The sequence below is a fragment of the Crotalus tigris genome, unplaced genomic scaffold (assembly GCF_016545835.1).
Source record: "Crotalus tigris isolate CLP2741 ecotype Arizona unplaced genomic scaffold, ASM1654583v1 scf7180000019143.106728444:792265, whole genome shotgun sequence".
Classification (NCBI taxonomy): domain Eukaryota; kingdom Metazoa; phylum Chordata; class Lepidosauria; order Squamata; family Viperidae; genus Crotalus; species Crotalus tigris.
Window position 1 is genome coordinate 196,925 of NW_024097400.1, and position 27,956 is coordinate 224,880.

At 46.7% G+C, this 27,956-nt stretch overlaps 2 protein-coding genes across 9 annotated transcripts; one reads left to right on the plus strand and one right to left on the minus strand.

Annotated features, from left to right (window-relative positions):
- On the minus strand, nucleotides 1-13,859 carry TAF6L (TATA-box binding protein associated factor 6 like). Of its 6 annotated transcripts, none has more exons than XM_039359923.1 (11): nucleotides 13,736-13,859; nucleotides 11,249-11,405; nucleotides 10,720-10,801; nucleotides 9,297-9,447; nucleotides 7,917-7,967; nucleotides 7,255-7,349; nucleotides 6,013-6,087; nucleotides 4,347-4,567; nucleotides 2,961-3,093; nucleotides 2,753-2,881; nucleotides 1-1,522 (listed from the first exon to the last, which is right to left on the minus strand). In XM_039359923.1, the coding sequence occupies exons 2-11, from the start codon at nucleotides 11,305-11,307 to the stop codon at nucleotides 737-739; spliced, it is 1,782 nt and encodes a 593-aa protein (XP_039215857.1). In that variant the 5' UTR covers nucleotides 11,308-11,405; nucleotides 13,736-13,859; the 3' UTR covers nucleotides 1-736. The 6 variants fall into 6 exon arrangements, with proteins under 6 accessions (XP_039215857.1, XP_039215854.1, XP_039215856.1 ...); XM_039359920.1 differs by having other exon boundaries at nucleotides 10,720-10,806; XM_039359922.1 differs by lacking the exon at nucleotides 13,736-13,859 and adding an exon at nucleotides 13,318-13,412.
- Nucleotides 13,817-26,470, plus strand: BANF1 (BAF nuclear assembly factor 1). 3 transcript variants are annotated; one of them, XM_039359926.1, is made up of 3 exons: nucleotides 13,817-13,953; nucleotides 24,650-24,794; nucleotides 25,860-26,470. In XM_039359926.1, the coding sequence occupies exons 2-3, from the start codon at nucleotides 24,672-24,674 to the stop codon at nucleotides 26,004-26,006; spliced, it is 270 nt and encodes an 89-aa protein (XP_039215860.1). In that variant the 5' UTR covers nucleotides 13,817-13,953; nucleotides 24,650-24,671; the 3' UTR covers nucleotides 26,007-26,470. The 3 variants fall into 3 exon arrangements, with proteins under 3 accessions (XP_039215860.1, XP_039215861.1, XP_039215862.1); XM_039359927.1 differs by lacking the exon at nucleotides 13,817-13,953 and adding an exon at nucleotides 14,025-14,166; XM_039359928.1 differs by lacking the exon at nucleotides 13,817-13,953 and adding an exon at nucleotides 21,695-21,716.
- The last annotated feature ends 1,486 nt before the right edge of the window (nucleotides 26,471-27,956 follow it).

The following is a 27,956-nucleotide window of genomic DNA, read 5'->3' on the forward strand; positions in this document are numbered from 1 at the left end:
TTTCAAATGATTTCTACTGTTTATTTTTATTGTATTTTCCAAACAGATCAAGGATTGGCCTTGGCTCATCCACTGCTCCTTCCTGCCCCCCCCCAAAAAAAACACACAATTTTCAGAATCATTATTTCAGACAATGTTCAACTCTTCCTCCAATGTTAGAGGCTGAAATCCAAGCATAAATTCAGGAAATATTTTTTTTTTATCTCTGAGCAGAAAGGAAAAAGCAAAACTGGTGCTGTTTTGAATCAGGTTTTTTTTAAGGGGGGGGGTTAAAATCAGCAGAGAGCCCCCCTACTTCAACTGGGTCTGTCTTCAAGTTTTTCAAGTCGGTTCAGCTTAGCTAAATGTTTCCATTAGCAAAACACACATATTTTCTGTCCCTTTAAAAAAACACCCAAAGCCAATTCTTCTGCTTTCTCTCTTTCTGCCCACAGAAATTCAAAGAGTGACCCACACCTCCAACAAAAATCCTGCCTCTCCCTCTTTTGCAGGTTGGGCTTCTGCTCAAAGCAGAGTTAGGGGTTTGGGGGGAGGGTTGCGTGCCAATCTTACTGTTCCATTTTATTACAAAATTGAGAGAAGTACAGAAAAGCCCTTGGCTGGGGAATTCAAAAGAGCTGGCTTGCTCCAACTCCTGGATGGAAGTGGCCCCAGGACAGTTGGGAAAAGATTTCTGATGTGGGGCACCAGGCGGTCCCAAATGATTGGATTTTCCCACTGAGAAAAGACCCATTGCTCAGAGAGGTAAGTAGAGGGAATAGTCAGAGTGGCCCCACTTTTTGACAGGCTTGCTGGTCCGGCCAATCATGGGCAGCTTCTGGGCGTAGCGCGAAACATGGGTGGGTCCGTGGTGCTGCAGGAAACAGGTCTGGAAGAGCCGCCCTTGGCACCGGCGGTCCACCTGGCGCCCCGCGATCACGAAACTGAAGTGGGGCGCCCCCTGCAGGGAAAACCGGCACTTCTGGAAGACGTCCCGGGCGACAGGCCGATGGCTCTGCTGGCGCAGGGCGCTGCGGGAACGAGCCAGGCTGGCTGAACGGTGCAAGGCCGGCCGACCGGCCGAAAAGTCCGCACGGGGGCTCTCCTCCTCCCGAGGACTGACAGTGGCGCTGGCGGTCAGCTGGGGCATCTTGCGCACGGCCTCCCCGGTGCCAAAGGCTGGCTGCTCCTTCTTGGTGTCGGCGGTCTTGGGCGGGCTGGCCGGCATCGGCCCGGCCGGGCACAGCCCCGAGCCGGTGCCAAAGCGGGTGGCCAGGCTGTCCCCAAAGAAGTAGTAGAGCTCCTGGTAAATCTCGTTGAGCGAGATGGCCGGGGGGCTGGCGGGGATGCCCACCCCGGCCTGGGGGCCCCCGCTGCCCAGCTGCAGCAAGTGGCTGGCGATGCCAAAGCCAAACTCCACCTGGGGGTCCTGGAGGGGGCTGAGCCAAGGCGCCCCGTCCCGCGGGCGCCCCTCGGGACCCTCCGCCTGGACGGGCACCGAGAGCGACTGGGCTTTCATCTTGAGGAGTCGCTCGACGGCCACCTGAGGGAGGAACCGGAACTGTTAGGATGCTGCGTCTCACCTGGGGGGATCAGGATGGGTTTCCAGGGGATCAGCCAGGAACGTTCCCTCCACTGGCAGGGACACCCAGGGTGGGTATAACCAGAAACCATAACACAGGCGGTCCTACGACCACAGCTGAGCCCAAAAATTCTTTTGCTAAGCAAGACAGTTCTTAAGTGAGTTGTGCCCCATTTTACAAGATAGTTGTTAAATGTTGCTAAGTTAGTAACATAGTTAAGCGAATCTGATTTCCCCATCGACTTCGCTTAGCAGAAGGTCGCAAAAGGGGATCACGTGACCCCAGGACGCGGCGACCGTCATAACTATGAGCCAGTTGCCAAGTGCCTGAATGTTGACCACATGACCCTGGGGATGCTGCAATGGTCGTAAGTGTGAAAAATAGCCATAAGTCACTTTTTTCAGGGCCGCTGTAACTTTGAACAGTCACCAAACTAATGGTTTAAGTTGGGAAGGACATGCAATCATCTAACTCCAGTAACCAATTCTCAAGACAGCCAGTTTTTTGCGGTTCTGTTAAAAATATGGCGTGGGCTGGTCAGAATTTAAAGTGGCCGCCGATTCCTTTTACGGATGCATCCTTCCTTCCCTTGCCCGGATCGAGCACACAAGCAGTAGCGGACATTTTGGGCTCAACTGTGGTGATAAGTCGAGGACTTCCTGCATGACAGTTGCAGCATCCCTGTGGTCACGTGTTCGGACTCCGGACCCTCGGCCACCTTAGGGCAGCTGCCATGACCTGGCCTCACAGGGGAGCCATTTACAACCAGCTGGCTTCCGACAAAGCCAGTGAAGGGAGCCAGACTTGCTTAATGGCCATAGGGGAAAAAAAAGGCTGTAAAATCAGGGGTGACTCCCGTAATAATTGTTATGGCTGAGCAAGGGAAGTTCTGGTCACAAATGTTGGGAATTGAGGACCACCTGCAAAAGCTGCAGTTCTTGGCTTAACCCTCTCAAGACCCTCCGGCTGGAGTTGCCGCCGTGCCAGAGAGAGGCCCATCAGGACTTCAAAGGGTCACTAACCGAACGGGCGTAAGTCAAGGACTGCCTGTAAATATTGCAGTTCTTGCCTGCTCAGAAATCCCCCCCGGCTGATGTCGCCACTGTGCCAGAGAGAGGCCCATCAGGACTTGGAACGGTCACTTGGCTTAACCCTCTGGCTGGAGTTGCCCCCGTGCCGGACAGACTCACCAGGATGGCCCCGTAGACCTTGTGTCCATCAGCCTTGACCTGAGCGTTGGACACCGAATAATCGTCCAGCACCACCTGCAGGTTGGACCAGTAGGTGGAGAGGTGGGGATAGAGGACCCGCTGCACCGCCTGAGGGAGAGAGGCCGTAAGAGATCGGCACGCACCGGGAGGCACCCTGAAGCCACAAATGGGGCAAGCTGCAACTTACCTCCCACCCCAAGGCATGCAGCCCCACCACGGCCCCATAGTGTGAGCAGAGGGGGCGGACGGGGTCAGCCAGCACCTTCTGGAGAGTGAGGAGGATCTGATGATACAAGCTGCTCACCAGATCCCCGTGGGTCCTGGGAGAGTGGAAAGAAAATTGAAGCAATGTCATCTGTTTTGAACTAACAATCATGGCTGGAGACCTCTCTATCAATGAATTGGCGCACAGCCTTAAACCAGGGTTTCTCGACTTGGTGGCTTGAACAGATGTGGAGTTCAGCTCCCAGAATTCCCCAGCCAGGCCTCCTCAGCTTCCCAATTGCCCAGCCTTCTCAGCTGTGTTTTCTCAGCCTTGGCCACTTTAAGACGCATGGACTTCAATCCCCAGAATTCCCCAGATCCTTGGTGCGGGTCCTTGGTGCTCTCTGAGCTTGGTTATTGTCTCGAAGACATTTCATCACCAAACTAGGTAACATCATCAGTGCTAGGATTGCTGTAACTATATATTTGTAAGTATCACTGCCTTAAACTATAAATTGCTAAAATCTCCCCGGGGTGGATTTGCACAGCCACCATATTTCCGCATTTGTCACTAGTTGAATTCCTTGGGCCATTTAAGTTATGAGATACTGAATCAAAAGCCACCTTTTGAAATTATGGCTCAGGGTAACGTATGACTCCAGCCTTAGTCTTGACACCAATCAGTGGTTGCCCACAGCCTCTGGCCCAAGAAATCTCCCCAAAAAGAGAATAACTAAATTCATATTTGCTTGCAAAATTTCATACACTGATATTTCCCTGTTGAGTCATGAAACGTCTGGATTAAAACATTCCAGTTCAGAGAGCACCAAGGACTCCATAGCAGTTTTCATCCCTCCCCCCCCCCAATTCTGCACACACCTCTCCCTTCTAGCACTGATGAAGTTATCTAGTTGGGTAATGAAACGTCTGCAAAAAAAACAACCTAGTGGAGAGAGCACCAAGGACCCTACAAATAAGAGTGAATTGAATGGACTTGAGGACAGTGATAGTGGGCATATTGTTGAAAGAAATTTAAAGCATGTTGTTTGCAAGCCCTATTCCTTTCCAGCACTGATGATATAACCTAGTTGGGTGATGAAATGTCTACATGAAAACAAGGTCAACCCTGAGCTACAGAGAATCTCCTCCTATAGAAATTTCCTGTTACTTTGATCAGGTTCTCTTCCAGTTTTGATTTTAATTCTACTGACGCCTCCCGCCTCCGGGGTCTCGGGCCACCAATGACGAGCCTGGGGCTCCGAGGCAGGGGCCACTGAATCAAGCCGCTCTGGCCTGCAAAGCTCCTGTTTGTTCCATAGGACAGGGGGGAGACAAGGCCCAGAGAGGCCTATCATCTGGGAGACGTTACCGGAAGATCTGGCCCAGGAGGAGGGCTGCATAGTCGCGCAGGGTCCAGTGGTCGTTCAGGGGGTTGATGGAGGCTGCCAAAGGCTCCAGGACACAGTACATGACGCTGGCAATGAGGCTTTTGACGTAAGACCCCAGGCACAAGTAGGGGTTCTGGATGAGGCTCTTGGCCATATGCAGAAGGCGGTTGAGCTGCTCCAGGTCGTGGCTCACCGACTTGACCTGCGGAGGAAGCCAGAGGGCAAACATCTCACCCAAGGCAGACCCCAGCCTTCCTGAAGTGGTCCTTCCTATTAGGTTGTGTGAAGGATAACGGTCTGAAAACCATGACCTGGGCTCCTTCTGATGCCGTCATGTGGCTGGCTGTCCTTCTGCTTGATGTGTTGGGCGAAACCATCATCAGAGGAACAGCTTTTCTCCAGAAGCTGAAGGTGCTCCATCACTAGGCTTTTTAAGAAGAGACTAGACAGCCATTTGTCCAAAATGGATCAAGGTTGGACTAGAAGACCTCCAAGATCCCTTTCCAACTCTCTATTCTGTAATGGCGCTTTAGTTAATAAACCATGAAAAGCAATGGTTTCTACTCATGAGTTTTGGCCGTGGCAAGTCCTCGTGTTATGACAGTGTTTCTCAACCTTGACAATTTTAAGGCATGTGGACTTCAACTCCCAGAATTCCACAGCCAGCAATGCTGGCTGTGGAATTCTGGGAGTTGAAGTCCACATGCCTTAAAATTGTCAAGATTGAGAAACACTGTGTTATGAGCATAATGGAGCCTGCCTCCCACAGTCGTAACTCGTGACGGTCGTAACGCGGGTCGATCACTAAATATCCCTGGGTTTTATTTCACATTATAAAATGTTAGCCGCCCAGAGTCACCTTGTGGAGAAATGGGTAGCAAACAAATTTAATAAATAAATAAGTAAATAAAACCACAAAATGATGCTTTGGAAATCTGCCCTACAGGACAGGGAGGATTGGGGTAGATTAAACTGTCTTAATTATTTATTTATCAAATTCATTGCAAGGGTGATCAAGAGGAATGTAGCATTTTTCTCCCAGATGGGTTTTGTAGGAGGGGGAATAAAAAAAAAAATCAACATTCATTTCTGCTGTATCTGGTTGTTAAAACAGGTATAATTGAACCATTAAAACAATTTAAATACAAAAGTAACAACGAAGGAGGTTGCGCGCTATTGATTTATTTCCTCCAAGGTAAATGGGCCTAAATAATCTGGAATCAGATACTTTATCTTCCAGAATAGTTAAACCTCACACTAGCGAGTGTAAAAGATTAGCCGATTAACTTTCTCTTTTTGTGCAAAGAGTCTCTTTTCCATTTTAAGGACATCTAAGCACCCATCGCTCCATCCTTACAGAATATCTGGTTGCATCCTATATTTTTTTATAAAACAGAATATTATTTATGGTTAAATTCAACTTCCTTTTTTATATAGATAGAAAAGGAATCATTTCTAGTCTTCAATGCTGCAAAGATAAATGCCAAATGGGCAGGTGGATATTTGGTGAATGATAAAATGGTGAATGATATTCATCAGCTACTCATGAATGGAGAAAAAGCAATTTATGAATGAATGAATGAATGAATGAATGAATGAATGAATGAATGAATGACGCAGGACTTGCTCCAAGCCCTCTCCACTCACCCCACTCACGATGTAGACGAAGTAAGGGAGGAGAGCTGCAATCTTTGAATTGGTCTGTAAATCCTGGAGAGCAACCTAGGCAGGAAGGGGAGAGAAGGGTTCAGCTCAGACAGTCACTTGTCTGAAATGGTATAGGTTCTCCTGCTCGAGCAGGGGGCTGGACTAGAAGACCTCCAAGGTCCCTTCCAGCTTCTATTCCATTCCATTCCATTCCATTCTCACCCATTCTCTATTCTATTCTATTCTATTCTATTCTATTCTATTCTATTCTATTCTATTCTATTCTATTCTATTCTATTCTATTCTATTCTATTCTATTCTATTCTATTCCATTCTCACCCATTCTCTATTCTATTCTATTCCATTCCATTCTCACCCCCTATTCTATTCTATTCTATTCTATTCTATTCTATTCTATTCTATTCTATTCTATTCTATTCTATTCTATTCTATTCTTCTATTCTATTCCATTCCATTCCATTCCATTCTCACCCATTCTCTATTCTATTCTATTCTATTCTATTCTATTCTATTCTATTCTATTCTATTCCATTCCATTTCCATTCTCACCCATTCTCTATTCTATTCTATTCTATTCTATTCTATTCTATTCTATTCTATTCTATTCTATTCTATTCTATTCCATTCCATTCCATTCCACTCCATTCCATTCTCACCCATTCTCTATTCTATTCTATTCCATTCCATTCTCACCCATTCTCTATTCTATTCTATTCTATTCTATTCCATTCCATTCTCACCCATTCTCTATTCTATTCTATTCTATTCTATTCTATTCTATTCTATTCTATTCTATTCTATTCCATTCCATTCCATTCCATTCTCACCCATTCTCTATTCCTATTCCTATTCTATTCTATTCTATTCTATTCTATTCTATTCTATTCTATTCTATTCTATTCTATTCTATTCTATTCTATTCTACTCTACTCTACTCTACTCTACTCTACTCCACTCCACTCCACTCCACTCCACTCCACTCCACCCCATCCCATCCCATCCCATCCCATCCCATCCCATCCCATCCCATTGGTGTTGGCCAACATTTCTTCTAGAACTGAACATGTCGTGGGTGATTCCCCCGAATGGCTTTCCAGTAAGAGGTGGGATCAGCCACAGGGAACAATTTGAGGGTTCTTCCTTGCCCCCCGTCTGCAAATCCCTTTGTTTGCCTCCGAATCCTGTCCTCTCGTATCAGCAGAGCCTCTTCTCTGGACTCACCTTCATCAGCTGAGGGTCATCGCCCAGTACGGCTCGAGTCACATGCTGGTAGTACTTCAACAGGTCGTCTGTCAGCACGGAGACGGCACTGGGCACTGGAAACAGAAATGAAGAGGTGGTCTTGCAACCCGAAAAAGGAAGTGATAAGGTAAGGTGGGAAACCAATAGATTCTACCAGTTGAATTACAGTTCCCAGGATCCCCCATCCCTTCTCAGAAGGAGTTGCCAAGAAATATTCTCAGATTCTCCATTTGTGCAGTAAAGCATTCACTGCACACCTGAGATATGCCAATTTAATACATCTGGTCACTAGTTTTTCAACCTAAGCAACTTTAGGATGTGAGGACTTCAACTCCCAGAATTCCCCAGCCAGCGTGCTTTAAGATGGGTGGACTTGAATTCCCAGAATTCCTCAGCCACTATGTTTCAAAATGGGTGCACTTTAACTCCCAGAATTCCCTAGTGAGCCCAATTCTGGGAGGTGAAGTCCACACATCCTGAAGTTGCCCTAGATTGAGAAACAGTCCAATACGCTGACCTCAGATGAACGAAGTAAACAAATCACAATTGTGTCATTCAGACTTTGCAAAATAAATACGCAATCCTGGATTGTGCTGCCTTGTTTCAAGAAATGCAATCAAACCTGCATCACCAGTCCTTACCTGAGCCTTGAGCCTCAAGGTTGCCTTTCCCGTCCAGGTAAGAGACGTGAACTGGAAGAGAAAAGAGAATCGGTGGCCGGGAGGTTAGTAAAAACCTCTGAGCGTCTGAGTGGAGAGTGGGGGGAGGTCTGATCCTTGGATGAGACGCTGTTGTGATTCCGTGCCAGCCTATGCTCCCCACAGCTGAGTCGGAGGAATCTGAGGAGGAGGTGGAGGAGGCATTTGAAGGGCCATCAGAGCCAGAGGGAGGCTCTGAAGTACAGGACTCACAGTTGGATGCAGAGCCTGGGCCCTCCAGTCGTGTTCCTGATGAAGCTCAGCTGTGTGAGGAGCATGAGTCAGACTTGGAGGAATCACAACAGACGGACTTGCTAATTGACGCACGCAGACGGCGTCAATTTGCCAGAGTAAGGCAACAGAGGTCAATGAGGCACCTCCAAAGTAAGAAGAAATGGCAAGGAGAGGCACCACCTCAGGACTGCTAAATAAAGGGAGGAGGTGTGGGTGGTGCTGGTTGCTGAAGGCAACCGTTTGAAAACTGCGTCGTGGAATCTTGGTCTGTGACTTCTCTTGTGACTTCGTCTCTGCTTTTCATCGTGTTCTTTTGGACTTGAGTTTGCTGTATTTGACAGGTTTGTCAACAAAATTAAAAGGGGTTTTTGTTTTTGTTTGCAAGTCTCCAGCCTATTGTAGTAGCAGGGGTTTTGTCCTTGTGAAGATAACAAGGACGACAATAGGCTGGAACAGAACAGACGCATTCAAAGATTGCCCAGCAGGCGATGGGGACCCCTGGCCCATCAAACCCTTTTCACTGTACAGCAGGGGTGTCCAATCTTGGCAACTTTAAGACTGGCAGACTTCAACTCCCAGAATTCCCCAGCCAGCGCGCTAAGCAAATCCCTGCAGTTATTAACAGCTTCCCCTGCTGACGTCGCTTATCCGGAACTGGCCGGGTCAGAAATTCATAAAAACGCCAGTTGCCCAGCGCCCAGATGTTGATCATTTGACCAGGGGAGATTGCGACGGTGATAAGCGTGAGGACCACTTATCCCTTCTTTCAGTGGTAACTCTGAACGGTTTTCTGTTATTTTCATTTTCTTCGTATTTTATATTCTGATAAACTAATAAAAAAAATTTAAATGGTAACTCTGAACAGTCGCTAAGTGAATGCTTGTTAGTCGACGATTTCTGGATTTATCAGCAGCCCAGAGATACTTTGCTAGCTTTCTGTTCCAGGGCCTGAAACGCCCAAGTAACGAGAGACACCTGGAGCTGCGATCTAAACTCGACAAAGGGGAAGGCGAGGCCCTGCCACACCAGGAAGGCAGCTCCCCAGTCAGGAAGTGGCCTGGTGGCCTCTGCCCCCCCCCCCCGGCCTACCTCTCACGGCCGTCTCCGCACAGCCCTTGGGGATGCTGGTGGCCAGCGCCAGCTCCACCAGGTTGACTTCGCGGTCTTCCTGGAAGAAGAGTTCTCCTTCCTTAATGGCTCGGAAGGGAAGGGGGTCCGCTGAGCCATGGCCACACACCACCTGCAACAGCAACAGCCACACACTCAGCCCTGCTCCGACTCAGGGGTCTCCGGCCTGGGCCACTTTACGACTTGTGGACTTCAACACCCAGGATTCCTCGGCCAACGAGGCGTAAAGCGGCCAGAGTCGGAGGCCCTGCTCCAGGTGACTCTTGGTTAGCCTGGCATCGATGGGATTTTACTGCCTAGACAGGTAGCCTCAACCTACAACCACAACTGAGCCCCAAATTTCGGTTGCTAAGAGAGACAGTTGTTAACTCAGTGGTTCTCAACTTGTGGGTCGGGACCCCATTTGGGGTCGAACGACCATTTCACGGGGGTCGCCAAACAAAGCAGTCCGCCATTTTTTCCCCCTTTTCCTTAGCTGTGCTACTCCCTTTTATTCTATTGGCTTTTGAAAGCCAATAGAATAGACTCTATTGGCTTTCAAAAGCCAACAGGAATTGTCCAGGCTGTCTCTGCCCTGCTGAGCCCGCCAAAAGTCCCATTCTGCCAACGGTGTTGCACCAGTTGAGTAGTCCCCGACTTACGACCGGTTGAGTAGTCCTCGACTTACGACCGGTTGGGGGGTCACAGCATTAAAAAGGTTGAGAACCACTGTGTTAACTGAACTTTGCCCCATTTTACGACCTTCGTTGCCACAGTTGTTCACTGCAGTTGTTAAGTTAGGGACATGGTGATTAAGTGCATTTGCCTTCCCCATTGTCTTTGCTTGCCTGGAGGTCACAAAAGGGGATCACGTGACACCCCCCCCCCAGAATCAGTGGTGGGATTCAGCCAGTTTGCACGGGTTTGGCAGAACCGATGCCTAATATTTTGTTCAGCTCGGTGAACCGGTTATGATAAATCTGTGTTTTCTGGAACTCTTTCTTATAACATAATCTAGTTTTGTGTATCTCTCTTATTATTGTTCTTATTTAAATATTAAATGCATGAAATAATAAACTACCTTTCGGTATATCATTTCCTTACACTTGAAACGGTCATTAGGGCAGAGAACCGGTTAAATTATTTGAACCCCACCACTGCCCGGAACACTGCAACCGTCATAAATGTGAGTCAGTTGCCCAGTGGCTGAATTTCGATCACATGACCTGGGGGATGCTGCAACAGTTGTGTGAAAAAGGCTCAGTTTTTTTCACTGCCTTGTAACTTCGAATAGTCACTAAACAAACTGTTGTCAGTTGAGACCTATCTGTCTCTGTGTCTCTGACTAGGGCAGAATGCAAGTTGGAGTCTGTATGGAAACACTCACACCCGGGGCTCAACTCACTTCCACGTTGCTCCATCGGAGAGCCCGGTTGAAATCTTCCACCATCAGCTTCCGCCGTTTGGTGTGTTTCATGAACTGGGAACTGTTCTACAGAAAGGGGGGGAAGAAGGAGTCGGACGTAAACACACAGCCCCCCACCGAACAGGCTCCCGGGTCAAGCACTGCGCAATGGCCATGAGCTCCTGGCTTCCAGGTGTGCTGATGAGCAATCAGAAACCAATCACTGGAGGGGAGGGGGCAGCGATCCTCCAAGCTACGATAGTCACGACACCCCCCACCCCAAGATGTGCCATCTTCCCTCCCCTTCTGGCTTTTAGGAGATGGCCTTGCAGCGAGATGGGCACCTTTTCATTCCATTCCACAATCCCTTCCTTTTTTTTATCAAGCTCTGAGGGAAGGGAAAACGTAGGTAAATCAGTCTTGACAGTAACTTCAAATGGTCATTAAGCAGCCGGCCATAAATCGAGGACTACCTGCACAGCTCCAAGGTCCCTCCCAAACCAACTCCATCCTAGACTGCGTCCCTCACCTGGGTTGCTTCTCGCAGACGATAGCAGACGTCTTCAGCCAGCAGAGCGGCCACCTCATCGGTCAGCTCCACACCCGCACTTTCAGCCATCAGCCGGATCGACTCTCGCGGGATTTCCACAAAGCGCCGTTCTTCCCGTTCAGACATGGCGTTGGCCCTGGGATGAAAAAGGAAACCCCACAGGTGTCACACAAAATAGAGGCAGGAAACTGCTTTTTAAAAAAGGCCTTGGGAAGGCCACACCTGGAATAACTGCCTGCCCAGTTTTGATCACATTACAAAAAAAAATGTTGAGACATTGGAAAAAGTGCAGAGAAGAGCAAGAAAGATGATGAGAGGATTGGAGGCTAAAACACATAAGGAACGGCTGCTGGAATTGGGTCTGTCTAGTTTAATGAAGAGAAGGGCGAGGGGGGACATGATAGCAGTGTTCCAATATCTCAGGGGCTGCCACAGAGAAGAGGGAATCAAGCTATTCTCCAAAGCACCTGAAGGCAGGACAAGAAGCAACGGATGTAAAACTAACCAAAGAGAGAAGCAACCTAGAACTAAGGAGAAACTTCCTGACAGAACAATTAAACAGTGGAACAACCTGCCTCCAGAAGTGGTAAATGCTCCAACAATGGAAGTTTTTAAGAAGAGACTGGACAGCCATTTGTCCGAAATGGTATAAGGTTTCCTGCCTGAGCAGGGGGTTGGACCAGATAACTTACAATGTCCCTTCTAACCTGTTAAGGGGGTCCTAAAATCACTCTGTGGGAAAGATTGGCTGGGTGCCACAACGTAATCCTCACATTCATGCAAAACAATGTAGAGTTCTCATTCTTGGCTACACTGTTCTGGACATCTGGTGACCAATGGGCTACAGCACTCAGGGCCCTTGGCTGAGCAACCAAAAGCTGCAGAACTACTGGAAGAAATGGTGTTTACCTCTCACAGATGCACAAAGAGTGAAAAGGAAAGCTTCCATCCCATGAACATACTTTTAACGCAATCACACAACATCTGCCTATCCCAAGTCCTTGGGAAGGGTTTGATAGATGGATAAAAATGCCAAATCTAGTCAGAACATCTGGCTGACTCCACAACCGACCGCAGTACAGGTAGTCCTCAACTGACAATCATAACTGGGATCATTGCTAAGGAAGGCAGTCGTTAAATGAGTCACATCTGACTTTATGACCTTTTTTGCCCTGGCTGTTAGGTGAATCACTGTGGCTGTTGAGCAAATTCGCCTCCCCCCCCCCAATTGACTTTGTTTATTGGAAGCTGGATGGGAAGGTCACAAATGGCAAGCAAGGGATTCTGAGACCCTGCGACCGTCGTAAAGACACGCCAGTTGCAAGTGCCCAAATTTTGATCCCACGATGGTGGGAATGCTGAAATGGTCCCAAGTACAAGAACTGGTTGTAAGTGACCTTTTCCAGTGCCACTGTAACTTCAAAGAGTCACTAAACGAACGGCTGTAATCTGAGGACACTTCTCAGCCGCACATCTCAATACATTTCAGAGGAAAACCCTTCTACGCCACTGGATCCCCAAATGCCCCTCCCAAAGACAGAGAGAGGGGGAGACAAAAAGGTAGAAGGAGAGAAAGAACAAGAGAGAGAGAATGAGAGAAAGAAAGAAAGGAAAAAGAAAGAGGAAAGAAAGAAAGAATAGAATAGAATAGAATAGAATAGAATAGAATAGAATATTCTTTATTGGCCAAGTATGATTACCAGTGTTTCTCAACCTTGACAATTTTAAGGCATGTGGACTTCAATTCCCAGAATTCCACAGCAATGCTGGCTGTGGAATTCTGGGAGTTGAAGTCCACATGCCTTAAAATTGTCAAGGTTGAGAAACACTGGATTAGACAGACAAGCTCTCATTGTACATCCAAAGCAACAAGTGACAGGTAGAAAGAGAGAAAGAAAGGAAAGACTGGATGAAAGACTGAATGCTGGAGAGGGGAGACCCCCCCCAAATGCAACAGGGGCTCCTTCCAGGGGAAGCGCGATCCTGGCGCAAAGTCTGAAAAAGGGCAGCAATTTGGGTTGGGGGGCCCGGAAAGAGGCGCCACTCACCCGCCCCTCCTTCAGCCCCGTCCGGGCGGCTCCAGCAGCAGCAGCAGCAGCGCGGAGGGCTCGCTGATCCCCGCGCTCCGATTGGCCGCCTTGTGGCAGCCTTACGACCACGTGATCGGGTGAGGGCAGAAGCCGCCTCTGCCAAAAGGCTGTCACGTGACAGCTCCTTAAAGGGGCAGCGCGCTCCTCGCTAGGCTATTCGTGTAGGCCACAGTGTCTCACCCGCACCCACTTTAAGATGGCTGGGGCATTCTGGGAGTTGAAGTCCACCCATCTTAAAGTTGCCGATGGGGAAGATCGGTAAAAACAAAGCATTTTTCGCCGTCCACCCGTCTTCCCAAGTAGACTTTTGCATTTAGAATCATTTTAATCGAGACACCTCCTCCCCTTCTGCCCCCCCCCCTTCTCCTCTTCTCACCAGGCCTGGGGCAGAAACTGGACAGGCTCCAAAGGCCATGGAGACTCCTCCGGACGCCTAGAACGCCGCCAGGGCCGTAGAGAAGGCGAGGCCGCCGGAAATCCAGAGCGCCCTTGCGCCTCGGTGCTTTCGCGCGCTCGGCGGGCCTTGAAGCCGCCGCCCCCGCGACCCGGAAGTAGACTCGCGGCGGCGCGGAGCGACGGTTGAGGCGCGAGCAGGTGAGAGTCCGGAGGGGGCGGCGGGACTGTCGCGGCCGCCGGGGGAGGGGGCGCGTCCGCGGGGTCAGAGGTCGAGGAGGAAGTGGGGGAGGAAGGGCCCGGGCGCGGGAGGCCGAGCTCGTCGCTAAACGAGGAGGGGGAAGAAATCACGTCGACGGGTTCTGGGGTCTTCCAGGGAAACCGCCCGACCCTGGAAACAGCCGCCGCTAAAAAGTAATTTTATAGTAAGCTGTCAGATAATAGTATACAATTGTGTGCGATGTCTCTTGTGTGCTTATGTTTATGTAATTGTTATATTTATTTGCCGCCTAACTTGCCGCGGGACTGCTGGGGGCGAAGTGAAAACTAAACAGAAATAAAATAATAGAACAATAAAATCAACAATGCAAAAGAAAATAAGAATACATCAGTATGATAACAAAAAGATGGAGGGCACAATATGTATGTATAATATATAATTAGCATGTGTGTGTGTGTGTGTCCGTATATATACATACACAATATCTGAGTATGCGTATATAATATGTGGGCGTATAATTTGTGCATGTGTGTGTGTAGAACTATGCATATATGATATATATATAATTAACATAATTATGTGTATAATGATAATTGTGTAATGATAATTGTGTATAATGATGTGTATAATGATAATTGTGTAATATATATAATTGTGTGGGTGATTGTATGTATGTGGATATATGTGTTTCTGTCTCTCTATAAAACTGTGTGTGGTGAGTGTGTGTGTGTGTGGTTGCAGGTTGGGTAGGCTGTTTCAGCTATTTCTGGTTTGTAGAGCCTCTTTCCAAAAGATAAAGGGAACAATCTTTGCAAGAGAAGCTGCCTCCCTGGGGAGGGGGGTGGTGGAGGAAAGCCCCAGACCCCTGCAAGGACTGGGGGGGAGCCGGAGGGTGCCCTGTCCTGTGCCCTGGGAGGCAAGCTCCAAAAGTCACAGGAGCCACATTGCTCTGCAGTCCAGCTGTTAGAGAACTGGGTGCGGCATTTGGGGCCCTTTGAAGCGTCTGGTTGCCTCCAAAGGCTGCCCCGGCCCTAGCCCAATACTTGAACTTGACTTTCTGGAGACTTTCCACAAGGGTTATGTAATTGACCATCGCTGTGATGGTTGTCATTGAAGTCACTTATGTCCACCTTTATTCTTGAAGGGAGACATAAGCTTAATACTTCTTCAATATCTTCATAAACGACTCAGACGAGGGAATTGAAGGGGAGCTCATAAAATGTGCAGATGACACCAAGCTGGCAGGAGTAGCCAACACCCCAGAAGACAAACTCAGGGTCTAAAAACATCTTTTTTTTTTTGTAAAAATTTTTATTTTCAATTTTACAATACATAACAATCTTACAAATACTTCAGAAAAAAAAATAAAACAAATTGATATATACCACATTCGGTCTTGCCCGCCCATTTCCCCCCAAACCGCATCCCACCTCAAACCAACTTACATCTTTCCCTCTTTTTCTTCACTCACCCCCTCTCCTCCTTCACCTCCACCTTCCTACTTACTTCTCACCTTCTTCTTCTCCCTCTTGATGCGGTCCAGGGGAAATGCCCGAGCAGTTCCTCTCTCAAAATTAAAACGTTAATATTATATACAATAAGACTATTTCTACTTTATCTGAACTACTTAAACTTCAACCCATCCACTCCCCCACCCCCCTCCCCCACCCCCCGACTTCCCAGAGCAAAATACAGGATTATGCAAACATATTAAACATAATCTATTTAAGTTTACTAATTATACAATGAACAAAATCATAAAAACCCTTACCTCTCTTCAAACTTTAACATCATAAGTTTATAAACAAAATCATTACTCATAGAATAAGTGAAACTTTGTAGTTCCATATTTCTTCTGAACATATTCTATCCATCTTCTCCATACGTTAAAATATCTCTCTTGTGTATGGTCCTTTAAATAAGCAGAAATTTTAGCCATTTCTGCTAAATTAGAAACCTTAAATACCCATTCTTCTAAAGAAGGCAGAGTATCCTTCTTCCAATATTGACCCACCAGTAATCTTGCTGCTGTTATTAAATTCAACATTAAAATAGTTTCTTTAACATTAAAATCTACAAAAATTTCCAAAAGAAACAGTTGGGGAGTAAGAGCCAAGGTGGCGTAGCACTTAGGGTGCAGTACTGCAGGCCACTTTAGCTGACTGTGTTCAGCAGGTCAGCGGTTCAAATCTCACCGGCTCAAGGTTGACTCAGCCTTCCATCCTTCCGGGGTAGGTAAAATGAGGACCCAGATTGTTGGGGGCAATGTAAATATATATATACACATTGCTTACTGGTGTACACCGCTTAGAGAGTGCTTGCACTTAAGCTTGCACTTAAAGCGTTATATAAGTCTCACAAATAAATAAATAAATAAACTTAATCTTCCTCTTAAAAATCTTTTGAATGTTCCACCAAATCATAATCCAGAAGGCTTTAATAACTTTACAAGTCCACCAAACATGAAAATAGGTTGCATCCAAGCAACCAAGGGTCTAAATACATCTTGACAAACTTGAACAATGGGCCCTGTCCAACAAAATGACTTCCTACATTTAGGCAGGAAAAACCAAAGGTACAAGTACAGACTGGGCAAGATCTGGCTTAAAAACAGTAACTGTGAGAGGGACCTTGGACTCCTAGTGGATGATCACTTCACCATGAGCCAGGAGTGTACAGCAGCAGCCAAAAAAGCTAATACAATCCTGGGTTGTATAAACAGAGGCATAGAATCAAGATCACGCAAAGTATTATTACCGCTTTATAAAACCCTAGTAAGACCACACCTGGAATGCTGCAGCCAATTTTGGTCACCATATCACAAAAACAGTGTTGAGAGTTTGGAGAAAATTCAGAGAAGAGCAACTAAAATGATCCAAGGTCTGGAGACTAAAACATACAAAGAACGGTGGTGAGACTTGGATTTGGCTAGTCTAAAGAAAAGAAGAAACGGGAGACATGATAGCAGCATTCCAGTATTTGAAGGGCTGTCACATAGAAGAGGGGGTCACGTTCACCAAAGCACCAGAGAGCAGAACAAGAAACAATGGTTGGAAACTGACCAAAGAGAGAAGCAACCTGGAATTAAGGAGAAACTTTCTGACAGTGAGGACAATTAACCAGTGGAACAGAAGTTGCCTCTAGAAATTGTGGGCACTCCATCACTGGAGATTTTTAAGAAGAGGCTAGAAAGTCACTTGTCTTGAGATGGCATAGGTTCTGCTTAAGCAGGGGGCTGGACTAGAAGACCTCCAAGGTCCCTTCCAGCTCTTTTCTATTCCTTTAACAATAGTCTAATCTGTGTAGTTTTTACTGCCTTAATGTCTTAATTACTTTTTACTTGTTTCATAGCTTGTAAGCCACCCAGAGTCAGCTTGTGCACCAGATAGATGGCATAAAATGTTAATAAAATAAATAAAAAATAAAAATGAATGAATGAAATAAAAAATACTTGTAAGATGAATAAAAGCAAGAGGAAGCAAAGCCAACTCAGGAGGGATGGCCAGAGGCAGGTCTTTGCATCTAACCGATATTTGATTTAACTGGTTTGGCCCTGGAGGCAAAGCTGCACTTTGGCCGTTAATAAAAAGCATTTGTGATTGTGTTTGCCTGTGGGAAGAAAAACATTCAGCCACAATAGCGCAGAGCAGGGGGTGCAACTATGGCCCCTTTCTGACCGGTGGGCTTTTTTCAGGCTCGTAGGCCAGCCCCATGGCTGGATTAAGGATTGTCCCACGGCTTGGGTTTTCTGCCCTTCCCACCAAAGTTTTGCAGTACACTGGTAGTCCTCGTCCTGTGGCCATAATGGAGCCTTCCCATTACAGTCGTATGTCATAACAAGTGGTCATTCGGGTTTTCTGACCTTGTTTTGCAGTGCTTGTTAAGCAAATCTAAAGCTGGGGGTGCGGTTTTGCCAAAAACCAGAAATATATGTACTAGTCCTCGCCTTGTGGCTACAAATGAGCCCAAAATTTTGTTGCTAAGTGAGACCGCTGTTAAGTGAATTTTGCCCGTTTTACGACCTGTCTTGCTGCAGTTGGTTGTTAAGTGAATCTGTCAGCTGCCACTTTGTGCTTTACTACCATGTGGTGACAGTCTGCCATGAACTATGGGGAAGGGAGATGCTTGGGGGGGGAAAGTGAGAGTAAGTGCTATAAACATACACCCCCCCTCCCTTGCTGTATCTCCCCAGAATCCTGCTTCAAGGTCACCCAGCTGGGAGAAGAAGGCAGCTGCATACCAACCTAGCCTTGAAGGGACCCTTTTCTCAATAAATGGAGCCGTGGATCTTCCCTTTTAGAGGTTTAAATGCTGGCAGGTCTGACAGTCCAGCTTCCCCAATGATTTTCCTTGTCAGAAGTTCACCGGGGGGGGGGGTTTCACATGACTCCGGGACACCGCAACCCTCATAAATACACATCCGTTGCTAAGCGTCCAAATTTGGATCGCGTGACCGCAAGGAGGCTACAACGGTCTTAAGTGTGGAAAAACGGTCAGAAGTCACTTTTCTCCGTGCCTTTGTAACCTGGTACGGTCACTAAACGAACTGTTGTAAGTTAAGGACTACCTGCAAGTGCCAGTTTTTGACAACACTGTTTTAGAGCATGGTCACGTGACTGCAGAACAGTGTAAATCGCCTTAAATGCCCCCGTGTTCCGGAGTTCACAGGACCGTGGAGGTTTCCCAACCATTGGAACTTTGAATCTTGGTTGTAGGTCCCCTTTTCTGGGCCAGTTGTAGTTTGTAACGGCCGCTAAGCACCGATCATAAGTTGAGGAGTGCCCTGTTGATCACTCTTGCCCTTAAAGGGGTGCGCTGCCCTTTAAATAGAAATCGCCCAGTGGGGTTTGGAAAGCAGCCGAACTGGCCTTATAGTAATCCACAACAGGATTTCCCATAGCAAAGGATACAGGGAGATGTAATTGGACTTGAAAGAGTTGCTAGGTCAATGGTTCTCAACCTTTTTAATGCCGCGACCCCCAACCAGTCGTAAGTCAAGGACTACTCAACCAGTCGTAAGTCGAGGACTACTCAACTGGTGCAGCACCGTTTGCAGAATGGGACTTTTGGCGGGCTCAGTAGGGCAGAGACAGCCTGGACAATTCCTATTGGCTTTTGAAAGCCAATAGAATTAGACTCTATTTAAGAGAGTCTATTCTATTGGCTTTCAAAAGCCAATAGAATAAAAGGGAGGAGCACAGCTAAGGAAAAGGGGGAAAAAAATGGCGGACTGCGTTGTTTGGCGACCCCCGTGAAATGGTCGTTCGACCCCAAATGGGGTCCCGACCCACAGGTTGAGAACCACTGTGCTAGGTGCTTCTTCCTTACACAAGCTTTAAACTTAACTATGCTGGGCTGGAAGAGGTGTGAAGGAGACTTAGACAAATGTGAAGGATAGGAAGAAATTCCACTCTCCAATACCTGTGGTTTTCCTTGCATATTTCTGGCAGCTGCTCTCAATATTATTGTAGGTAGCCTGTCTTAGCTTCGGCTGCATTGAGTCTGGCCAGGTGTTTTAAAAAGGCCGAGTGCCATTCCGAGGTCATTCCGCTTGAGGAGCTAATTGTCTAGCACAGGGGTTCCCAACCAGGGGTGCAGGACGATATTCCAGGGCAGGGGTCTTCAAACTTGGCCCTTTTATGACTTATGGACTTCAACTCCCAGCATGCCTGGCTGAGGAATTCTGGGAGTTGAAGTCCACACGTCATAAAAGGGCCAAGCTGGAAGACCCATGTTCCAGGGGGTGTGAAAACTTGGCTTTTCAAAATTGTAGTGTATATGCATAATTTGTTGCATTATTTCGAACTTTTGTAAGGGATACGAGAATATATCGGAAGCGTTCTAGGGGTGCGGGGTATAGAAAAGGTTGGGAGCCACTGGCTAACACAGAGGTGGGCAACTGTGGCCCCTTTACAACCTGTGGGCTTCAACTCCCAGAGTTCCTGCTGGCTCTGGAACTCTGGGAGATGAAGTCCACAGGTTGTAAAGGGGCCATAGCTACCCATCCCCTAATCCAGCAGATGGTGCTGTTGTGTTACTTTGCTATCTCTCCTGACCACAGGATTGCCTTATTTAGTTGTACAAACTCTTTGAAATACTCCCCTTCTCTGGAGAAGAATCACAGAGATCAGAATCTCTTTCTGATACAGGATTAGCACTGTGTGAATGAAAGTGTTTGGAGAGCAGACTTTCAGAAATAGATATTATTGTTTTTTTATGCATTTTTATAACACCCGCATACCGCCAAACCCATGTGAATTGTTGCATCTTGCACTGAAGTGACTTACGACCATTTTTCACGCTTATGACTCTTGCAACATCCCCATGGTCACATGATTAAAATTCAAACGCTTGGCTGACTCATATTTATGACGGTCGCAGTGTCCTGGGATCCGTGAGGAACTCAAATTCACCAACAACCACTGTAGTTGCTTACTTTAACTACAGTGATTCACTTCACAATTGCAGCAAGAAAGGTCGTAAAATGAGGCAAAGCTCGCTTAACAGCTGTCTTGCTAGCAGTGGAAACTTTGGGATCAGTTGTGATTGTATGCCGAGGACTACCTGTGCACCCAGTGGATGGATTCTGCTTAGGATGGCTGGTCCTGCACCTACAGGAAATCCTCGACTTACGACCACAATTGAGCCCAAAATTTCTCCTGCTAAATGAGAGAACTAAGTGAATTTTGCCTATTTTACAATTTTCTTGCCTTGCCACAGTTCTTAAGTGAATTCCTGCCATTGTTAAGTTAGCAGCACAGTTGTTAAGTGAATCCGGCTTCCCCATTGACTTTGCTGGTCTGAAGGTCACAAGAGGGGATCACATGACCCCGGGACACTGCAACCGTCATAAATATGAGTCAGTTGCCAAGGGTCTGACTTTTGATCATGTGACCATGGCGTGGAGGCTACAAAGGTATCTGCAACACAGTTAAGTCCCTTTTTTCAGTGCCGTTGTAACTTCCAACGGTCACTAAATGACCTGTTGTACTTAAGGGCTAAGTAACAGAAGGCTTCCTAGGTAACTGTCAGCATCTTGACTGACACTTCAAAGCCTCTTACATGAACCTGGCGGAGAAAGAGAGCATGATATTTAGCATCTGTTGCATTTTCCACTTAGTTTCCAAATGCAGCCCCACCTAAATTGCCTGGTAGTAGCCTCACACCTTAGTCACATCACTGAGCTGTTTTCTCACACGATCTGGCTGTGTGTGTTGAAGCTCTTCTTCCTTAACTGATTTTGAGCTAAATTGTTCCTGCCATCTCTTTTTTCCCCGTTTCCGCAAAGGGAAGCCAGTAAAACTGGTTGTAGAGAGAAATCTCGCCTGTGTAAACTTAGTCAGTGACAGAGACACAAGGTGCAGCTTCTGATATTAACATGTTGGAGTTAGTAACCATGTCACTGCCAGTGTTTTATGTTTGAAAGCAGTTTGCTTTTCCAACTTCCAAAAATCATAAAATTGGAAGGGACATCAGAGATCATGTCTTGCAACCCCCCTGGCTTAGTGCAGGATCTTACTAGGGGTCTCCTAACTTGGCCACTTTAAGATGTGTGGACTTCAATTCCTCAGCCAGCAAAGTGAAGCCCACAAGTCTTAAAGTTGCCAAATTTGGAGACCCCTGTATTAGAGAATAATTTGATTTATGCTCAGGATAATCATTAAACTCTTGGTATTTCCCATTATAGGTAGTCCTCGACTTACGACCAGAATTGAGCCCCAAATTTCCATTGCTTGGCAAGACAGTTAAGTGACTTTTGTCCCATTTTGTGACCTTTCTTGCCACAGTTGTTAAGTGAATCACTACAGTTGTTAACTTAGTAACATGGTAGATCAGTAAACAAGAGGGATCTTGGAGTCTTAGTGGACAATCAATTAAACATGAGCCAACAGTGTGCGGTGGCAGCCAAAAAAGCCAATGCAATCCTAGGTTGCATTAACAGAGGGATTCAATCAAGATCATGTGCGGTACTAACACCTCACCTAGAATACTGCACCCAGCTTTGGTCTCCACACTATAAAAAAGATGTTGAGACTCTAGGAAAAAGTGCAGAGAAGAGCAACAAAGGTGATTAGGGGACTGGAGGCTAAAATGTATAAAGAACGGTTGCAGGAACTGGGCATGGCTAATCCAGTGAAGAGAAGGACCAGGGGAGACAGGATAGCAGTGATCCAATATCTGAGGGGCTTCCACAGAGAGGAGGGGGTCAACCTATTTTCCAAAGGACCCAAAGGCCAGACAAAGAATAACGGATAGAAACTGATCAAGGAGAAATTCAGCCTAGAAATAAGGAGAATTTTTTTCTGACAGTGAGAACAATCAACCGATGGAATAGCTTGTCTTCAGAAGTTGTGGGTGTTCCATCACTGGAGGTTTTTAAGAAGAGACTGGACTGCCACCTGTCAGAAATGGTGTAGGGTCTCCTGCTAGGGCGGGGGGTTGGACTAGATGACCTACAAGGTCCCTTCCAACTCTGCTATTCTATTCTAAATCTGGCTTCCTCATTAACGTTGCTTGTCAGAAGGTTGCAGAAGGTGATCACATGACCTTGGGACACAGCAAAGGTCATACATATGAGCCAGTGGCCACGTATCTGAATTTTGATCACGTGACCACGGGGATGCTGCAATGGTTGTAAGTGTGACAAATGGTCATAAGTTACTTTTTTCAGTGCCGTTGTAGGCTCAACTGTCACTAAATGAACTGTTGTAAGTCAAGCACTATGTCTATCAGTAGAGCCTGGTCAAGACATTCCTAAGTTCCTTAAAAAATGGTTAGCGATATTTATCTTGCGGTTTTAATGTTTTTAATGCTGTAAGCCACCCAGAATCGCTTCGAAACGAGATGGTTGGCAGATAAATTTAATAAATTAATAGTAAAATAAATAAATAATACAACTATGTCACGTAAGCAAGTCAGCCTGAATGCCAGTGCTCTTAGCCATTGATACGGGATAGGCTCTTACCTGTTTGAACAGGCCCTCTGCCCACTTTCAATCAGGTGATTCTTAGTAAAGTTGAATAACAGATCTTAGGACAGAGCTGAACTGGGACTCCACTTGTTACTCGTTTCCCTTGTGGAGATAATTATGATCCCCTGGAATATCTTCTTTTCATGAGAATATATTCTGGGTGCTTTGCTGATGTAAGGGTATATTATGTCCACGGCATACCCTCAATCTATTTTTTTATTATTATTATTAAAAAAGTTTTAAATTTTACAATAAAAACCCCTTCCCCAATCCCTCCCAACCCACCCCAAAACCCTCCCCCGTTCTTCCCAGAACTGAATACAGGCTTAACTAGATCTTAAAAGAAAAAAAAGTTTTAAACCCAAATAAACCTTGAGCAAATATAATTACACTCAATAAACACATTGTAAAATACTTTAACTCCATTATATATAAAAAACAAAAAGAGGAAAAACAAAAGAGAAAATAAAAAAGAAATAAAAAAATTAAAGAATAATAACAATTACACTTCTAAATAATATCTTAAACTTATATAAATTATTCAAAAGCTAGATAATATTTTCTTATATCATACTTATATTGTATAAAATTTATCCATCTTTTCCACACCGAAAGATACTTCTCTTGCGATTGATCTTTCAAGAAAGCCGAAATTTTTGCCATTTCCGTAAGTAGGAAACTTTAAAAAACCATTCTTGCAAGGTAGGCAAAAATTCCTTCTTCCAATATTGCCCTATTAACAACCTAGCCGCAGTAATTAAATTTGGTAGCAGAGGATGGGCCCAGCACGCTTCCGCTGCCCTCAATCTATTAAGCCAGCCGCTGTATAAATATGGCAGTCCGGTTAGTCAGGCATGACTTGTTTATGCCAAACCCAGACTGGCCCTTGATCTTTGTTGTCCTTGATTATTGTTGATCACCAATATGCCATTTAATCGTCTGCTGAAGGATTTGACCTTCAAGCTGACATACATTTTCTGGTCCTCTTCCTTCTTATTATTGAAAACAGAGATATTGTATTTGCTCTCCTCCTCACAAGTTCCCTGAGAGTTTTCAAAGATTATACTTCGCAGATTGGCTGTCACCTCTACTAGCTCCTTGCTGTGGAGATCAGAATTTGTTTACAGTCACTAAATTAAGCAAGCTACATTCTCCTTGTCTGTTCTGAACTGTTCCTGTTCCTCTCTTTCTAATGGCACAGTTGCATCCAGTCAAGCTTTTTTTTCCTTTCTGAGATCAGAAAAAAAATAGGAATTAAACCAGGGGTGGGCAGCTACGACCCCTTTACAACCTGTGGACGTCAACTCCCATAATTCCTGAACCAGCACCAGATGCTGTCTTACTTCATGTCTTGACCGCCATTCTGCTAAGCTACGCCTTGCACACTGACAGCCTGACTTTAGTAACAGGGAGACGGAGCAACGGTGAGAAGCACCAGTGTTCCAAGGTCGCGCCGAATACGGAATCATCGGCAAGCCCAGGAAATGAGGGACTGTTACCCAGACAATTTGTTAAAACCTCATTGGACTGTCACTGATAGGAACGGCGGGGGGAAAGGGAAAGTTAACTGTGACTTTTGCAGAGGAAAACCTCAGATCCAGCTTTGCTTCTGCTGTGACCACTTTGGCTCTAGTAGATACATTCCTGGCTAAACGTGGGCCCGGAGTCTTCCTTGTCTAACGGATTCTTGGTCTCTTGCTTCCCAGCCAGGTCAGGGCAGCAGCCGACATGACAACCAGCCAGAAGCACCGGAACTTTGTGGCCGAGCCGATGGGTGAGAAGCCGGTTGGCACCTTAGCGGGGATTGGCGATGTCCTTGGCAAGAAGCTGGAAAACAAAGGGTTTGACAAGGTACCCTTTGAGCCCGTAAATCTGAAAGCCAAACCTGGAGCACAGATGGAGAAAGACGGATGCTGTTTTTCTTTTCCTGGATAAATCATTTTGGGCCCTTGAGAAATTTTAGTGGTCTTCCTTTGGAGGGAGCAGCCTCGCTTTCCTATGGTCTGCCCCAGGATGATTGTGCCCCAACCAGAGAGACCTAGAACTAAGCAAGAGACATGGATTGGTCAATGCTCCACCCTTCCTGTCCTCAGCTTCCCCCCCTCCCCAGGGGACACAGGGTAGAAGTGTAGTTGTCCCATTTCGAGTGCAAATTTATTTAATAAATTCGTATAGTCATACATAGGTGGCTCTGGGTGACTTACGACCTTTAAAAATCCTCTGCATACACACTAAAGAGCTGTTTTAAAAACCCCAGCCATCCTTCAGGACAGGGACAACACAATCAAATCAGCCACTTGACTGGCTCCTCTCCATTTGGGGTCCCCAGGAGATCACTGATAGACCCATGTTTCTAGGGCCTTTTGGAAAAGCAGCAGGGTGGGGCCAAGATGCCTAAAGCGGGACTAGAATTCACCATCTCCGGGTGATTGAGTCAAAGTCACCTAGCTGTCTTTCGTATCTTAGGCAGAATTGGAACTCACAATCAAAGGCTGAGAACTTTGCTGCTCTGTTGGGCTTCACAGTTCTGGGATACCAGAGCCTTTATTTACTTATTAAATGTACCGTAAATGCTGGCGTATAAGACGACTTCCGCGAGCGCTGAAATCAGCGCCAAAGACAGGGGTCGTCTTATACGCCGAGTCGTCTTATACGCCGGAAATACTGGTAGTTTCCGGCGTATAAGACGAATTTCTAGGAATGCGGCCCAGCTATAAAGACGGGGGTCGTCTTATACGCCAGGTCACCTAATACGCCGGCATATACGGTATTTATTGACTTACTAAGTTTCTCTGCTGCCCATCTCACTCTCCAGATCAACTCTTTCGCCTCCCCGTGGCTTTGTTTTACGCCCTGACATCAGTCCCTCTTACTCACTGCCCTCTCTTTCTTTCCTTTTCCTTCCCTTGAACCCAGGCCTACGTCGTGCTGGGCCAGTTCTTAGTGCTGAAGAAGGACGAAGACCTCTTCCGCGAATGGCTGAAGGACACGTGCGGAGCCAACGCCAAACAATCCAGAGACTGCTACGGGTGCCTGCGCGAGTGGTGCGATGCCTTCTTGTGAGAGCTGCGGGTCGAAGCCAGGTGGGGCTCTGAGGGCTTCTGTAGGTAGCTGGCGGCTGACCCGTTCCCGGTCCTCCTCCGCAGAAACGCCCTCTGGGCTTTGCACAAGGCTCCCTTCCGGATTTCCCTCCGAATCCTAGACAAAAATGATTGCGCCTTTTTAATGTCCCTCAACTTCTGCCCTCCCAAGAGGGAGTTCGGAAGGGTACCGTGTTCCAGTCTTGACCCCTGACCAGTTTTCCCCCTTTTGTAGCGTTCTCTGTTGGATCCTTCCTTAACGCTTCCCGTGCTGAGTTCTCGGCCTGCAGTTTAACTCCCAAAATTGAGATTTGTACTATGAAAATTGGCGGAGACGTTCTTGGTCTCTTCTCAGGCCTCTGTGTAACCTGACGCCACCCTGGCTGAAGGTCAGGAACCCAAATAATGCCACGTTTTTAAATCAATAAAAATCAGCTGTGTTTAATATTCAGGGGTGCTTGACAGTCATTGTGGAGGGGGGGGTTCTGCCTGAGGGTTACCGGAAGAGCTGTGGGTTGGGGGTGGACCTCAGGTGGGGGGATATGTGGCAAATCTGCCCTCCCCCCCCCCGCATAACTCACTGAGTTGAAAGAAAGTTCAGGAGTTGCTCTCTTAATCTCACTCTACAACAGGGTGGTCAAGTAAGTCATTTATGAAGATATTGAAAAGTGGATACAGAACTTTGGGGTACCCCACTGCTTACTTCCCTCTATATCAGTGGTTCTCAACCTTTTTAATGCCGCGACCCCCAACCGGTCGTAAGTTGAGGACAACCGGTCGTAAGTCGAGGACTACTCAACGGGTGCAGCACCGTTTGCAGAATGGGACTTTTGGTGGGCTCAGCAGCGAGGCAGCCTGGACAATTCCTATTGGCTTTTGAAAGCCAATAGAGAATAAAAGGGAGTAGAACAGCTAAGGAAAAGGGGGGGGGGAAATGGCAGACTGCGTTGTTTGGCGGCCCCCGTGAAATGGTCGTTCGACCCCAAATGGGGTCCCGACCCACAGGTGGAGAACCGCTGCTCTATATGGATGTATTTCTGTCCTTGGCAACTTTAACACTTGTGGACTTCAACTCCCATACTAGCTGGCTGGGGAATTCTGGGACTTGAAGTCCACAAGTGTTAAAGTTGCCAAGGACGGAACTACATCCATATAGAGGGAAGTAAGCAATGGGGTACCCCAAAGTTCTGTATCGCAGAGGTCCCCAACCTTTTGGGCACCAGGGACCGGTTCCGTTCCGTTTATCTGCAGACCGGAGAGTGCGTGGTTTTGTGTGCTGCCTGCATCTCGCGGACGGGGCTTCGCTTGTTTGTGTGGCCCGGTTGCTGGCACGCTGCAGCCTGGTACTGATCCACAGACCGGGGTTGGGGACCCCTGCTGTATCAGGTCCAATACTTTTCAATATCTTCATAAATGACTTAGAAGATGATGGAATAGAAAAGGAACTCATCAAATTTGCAGATGACATTAAGCTGGCAGGACTAGCCAACACCTTCAGTGCTGTGCTCAAGATCCAGAGGAATCTTGACAGGCTTGAACACCGGGCCCTATCTGAAATGTAATGTAGAGAAAAGAAAAGTCTTACACTTAGGCAAGAAAAACTTTATAGGTACAGACGAGGTCAGGGGTAGGCAACCTTGGCTCTTTTATGACTCGTGGACTTCAACTCAGGAATTCTGGGAGTTGAAGTCCACGAGTCATAAAAGAGCCAAGGTTGCCTACCCCTGGACTAGGTAAAACTTGGCTTAATGCCAGTAACTGTGGGAGGGACCTTGGAGTCCCAGTGGACAATCACTTGAATATGAGGCAACACTGTACTATACTATAGCAGTCAAAAAACCCCAATGCGGTCCTAGTCTGCATTAATAAAGGGATAGAATCAAGATCATGTGAAGGGTTAGTACTGCTTTATAAGGCCTTGGTAAGGCCACAC

Bases quoted from the DNA above. Each gene is read 5' to 3' on its own strand.
- TAF6L (XM_039359920.1), bottom strand. From the start codon at position 11,395: ATGTCTGAACGGGAAGAACGGCGCTTTGTGGAAATCCCGCGAGAGTCG. The intron at 10,807-11,248 runs GTGAGGGACGCA...CCCTTTCTGTAG, and splicing joins GTCTGCGAGAAGCAACCCAG to AACAGTTCCCAGTTCATGAA. The intron at 4,568-6,012 runs GTGAGTGGAGAG...CTTCCTCCGCAG, and splicing joins TCGTCTACATCGTGAGTGGG to GTCAAGTCGGTGAGCCACGA.
- BANF1 (XM_039359926.1), top strand. From the start codon at position 24,672: ATGACAACCAGCCAGAAGCACCGGAACTTTGTGGCCGAGCCGATGGGT. The intron at 24,795-25,859 runs GTACCCTTTGAG...CCTTGAACCCAG, and splicing joins AAAACAAAGGGTTTGACAAG to GCCTACGTCGTGCTGGGCCA.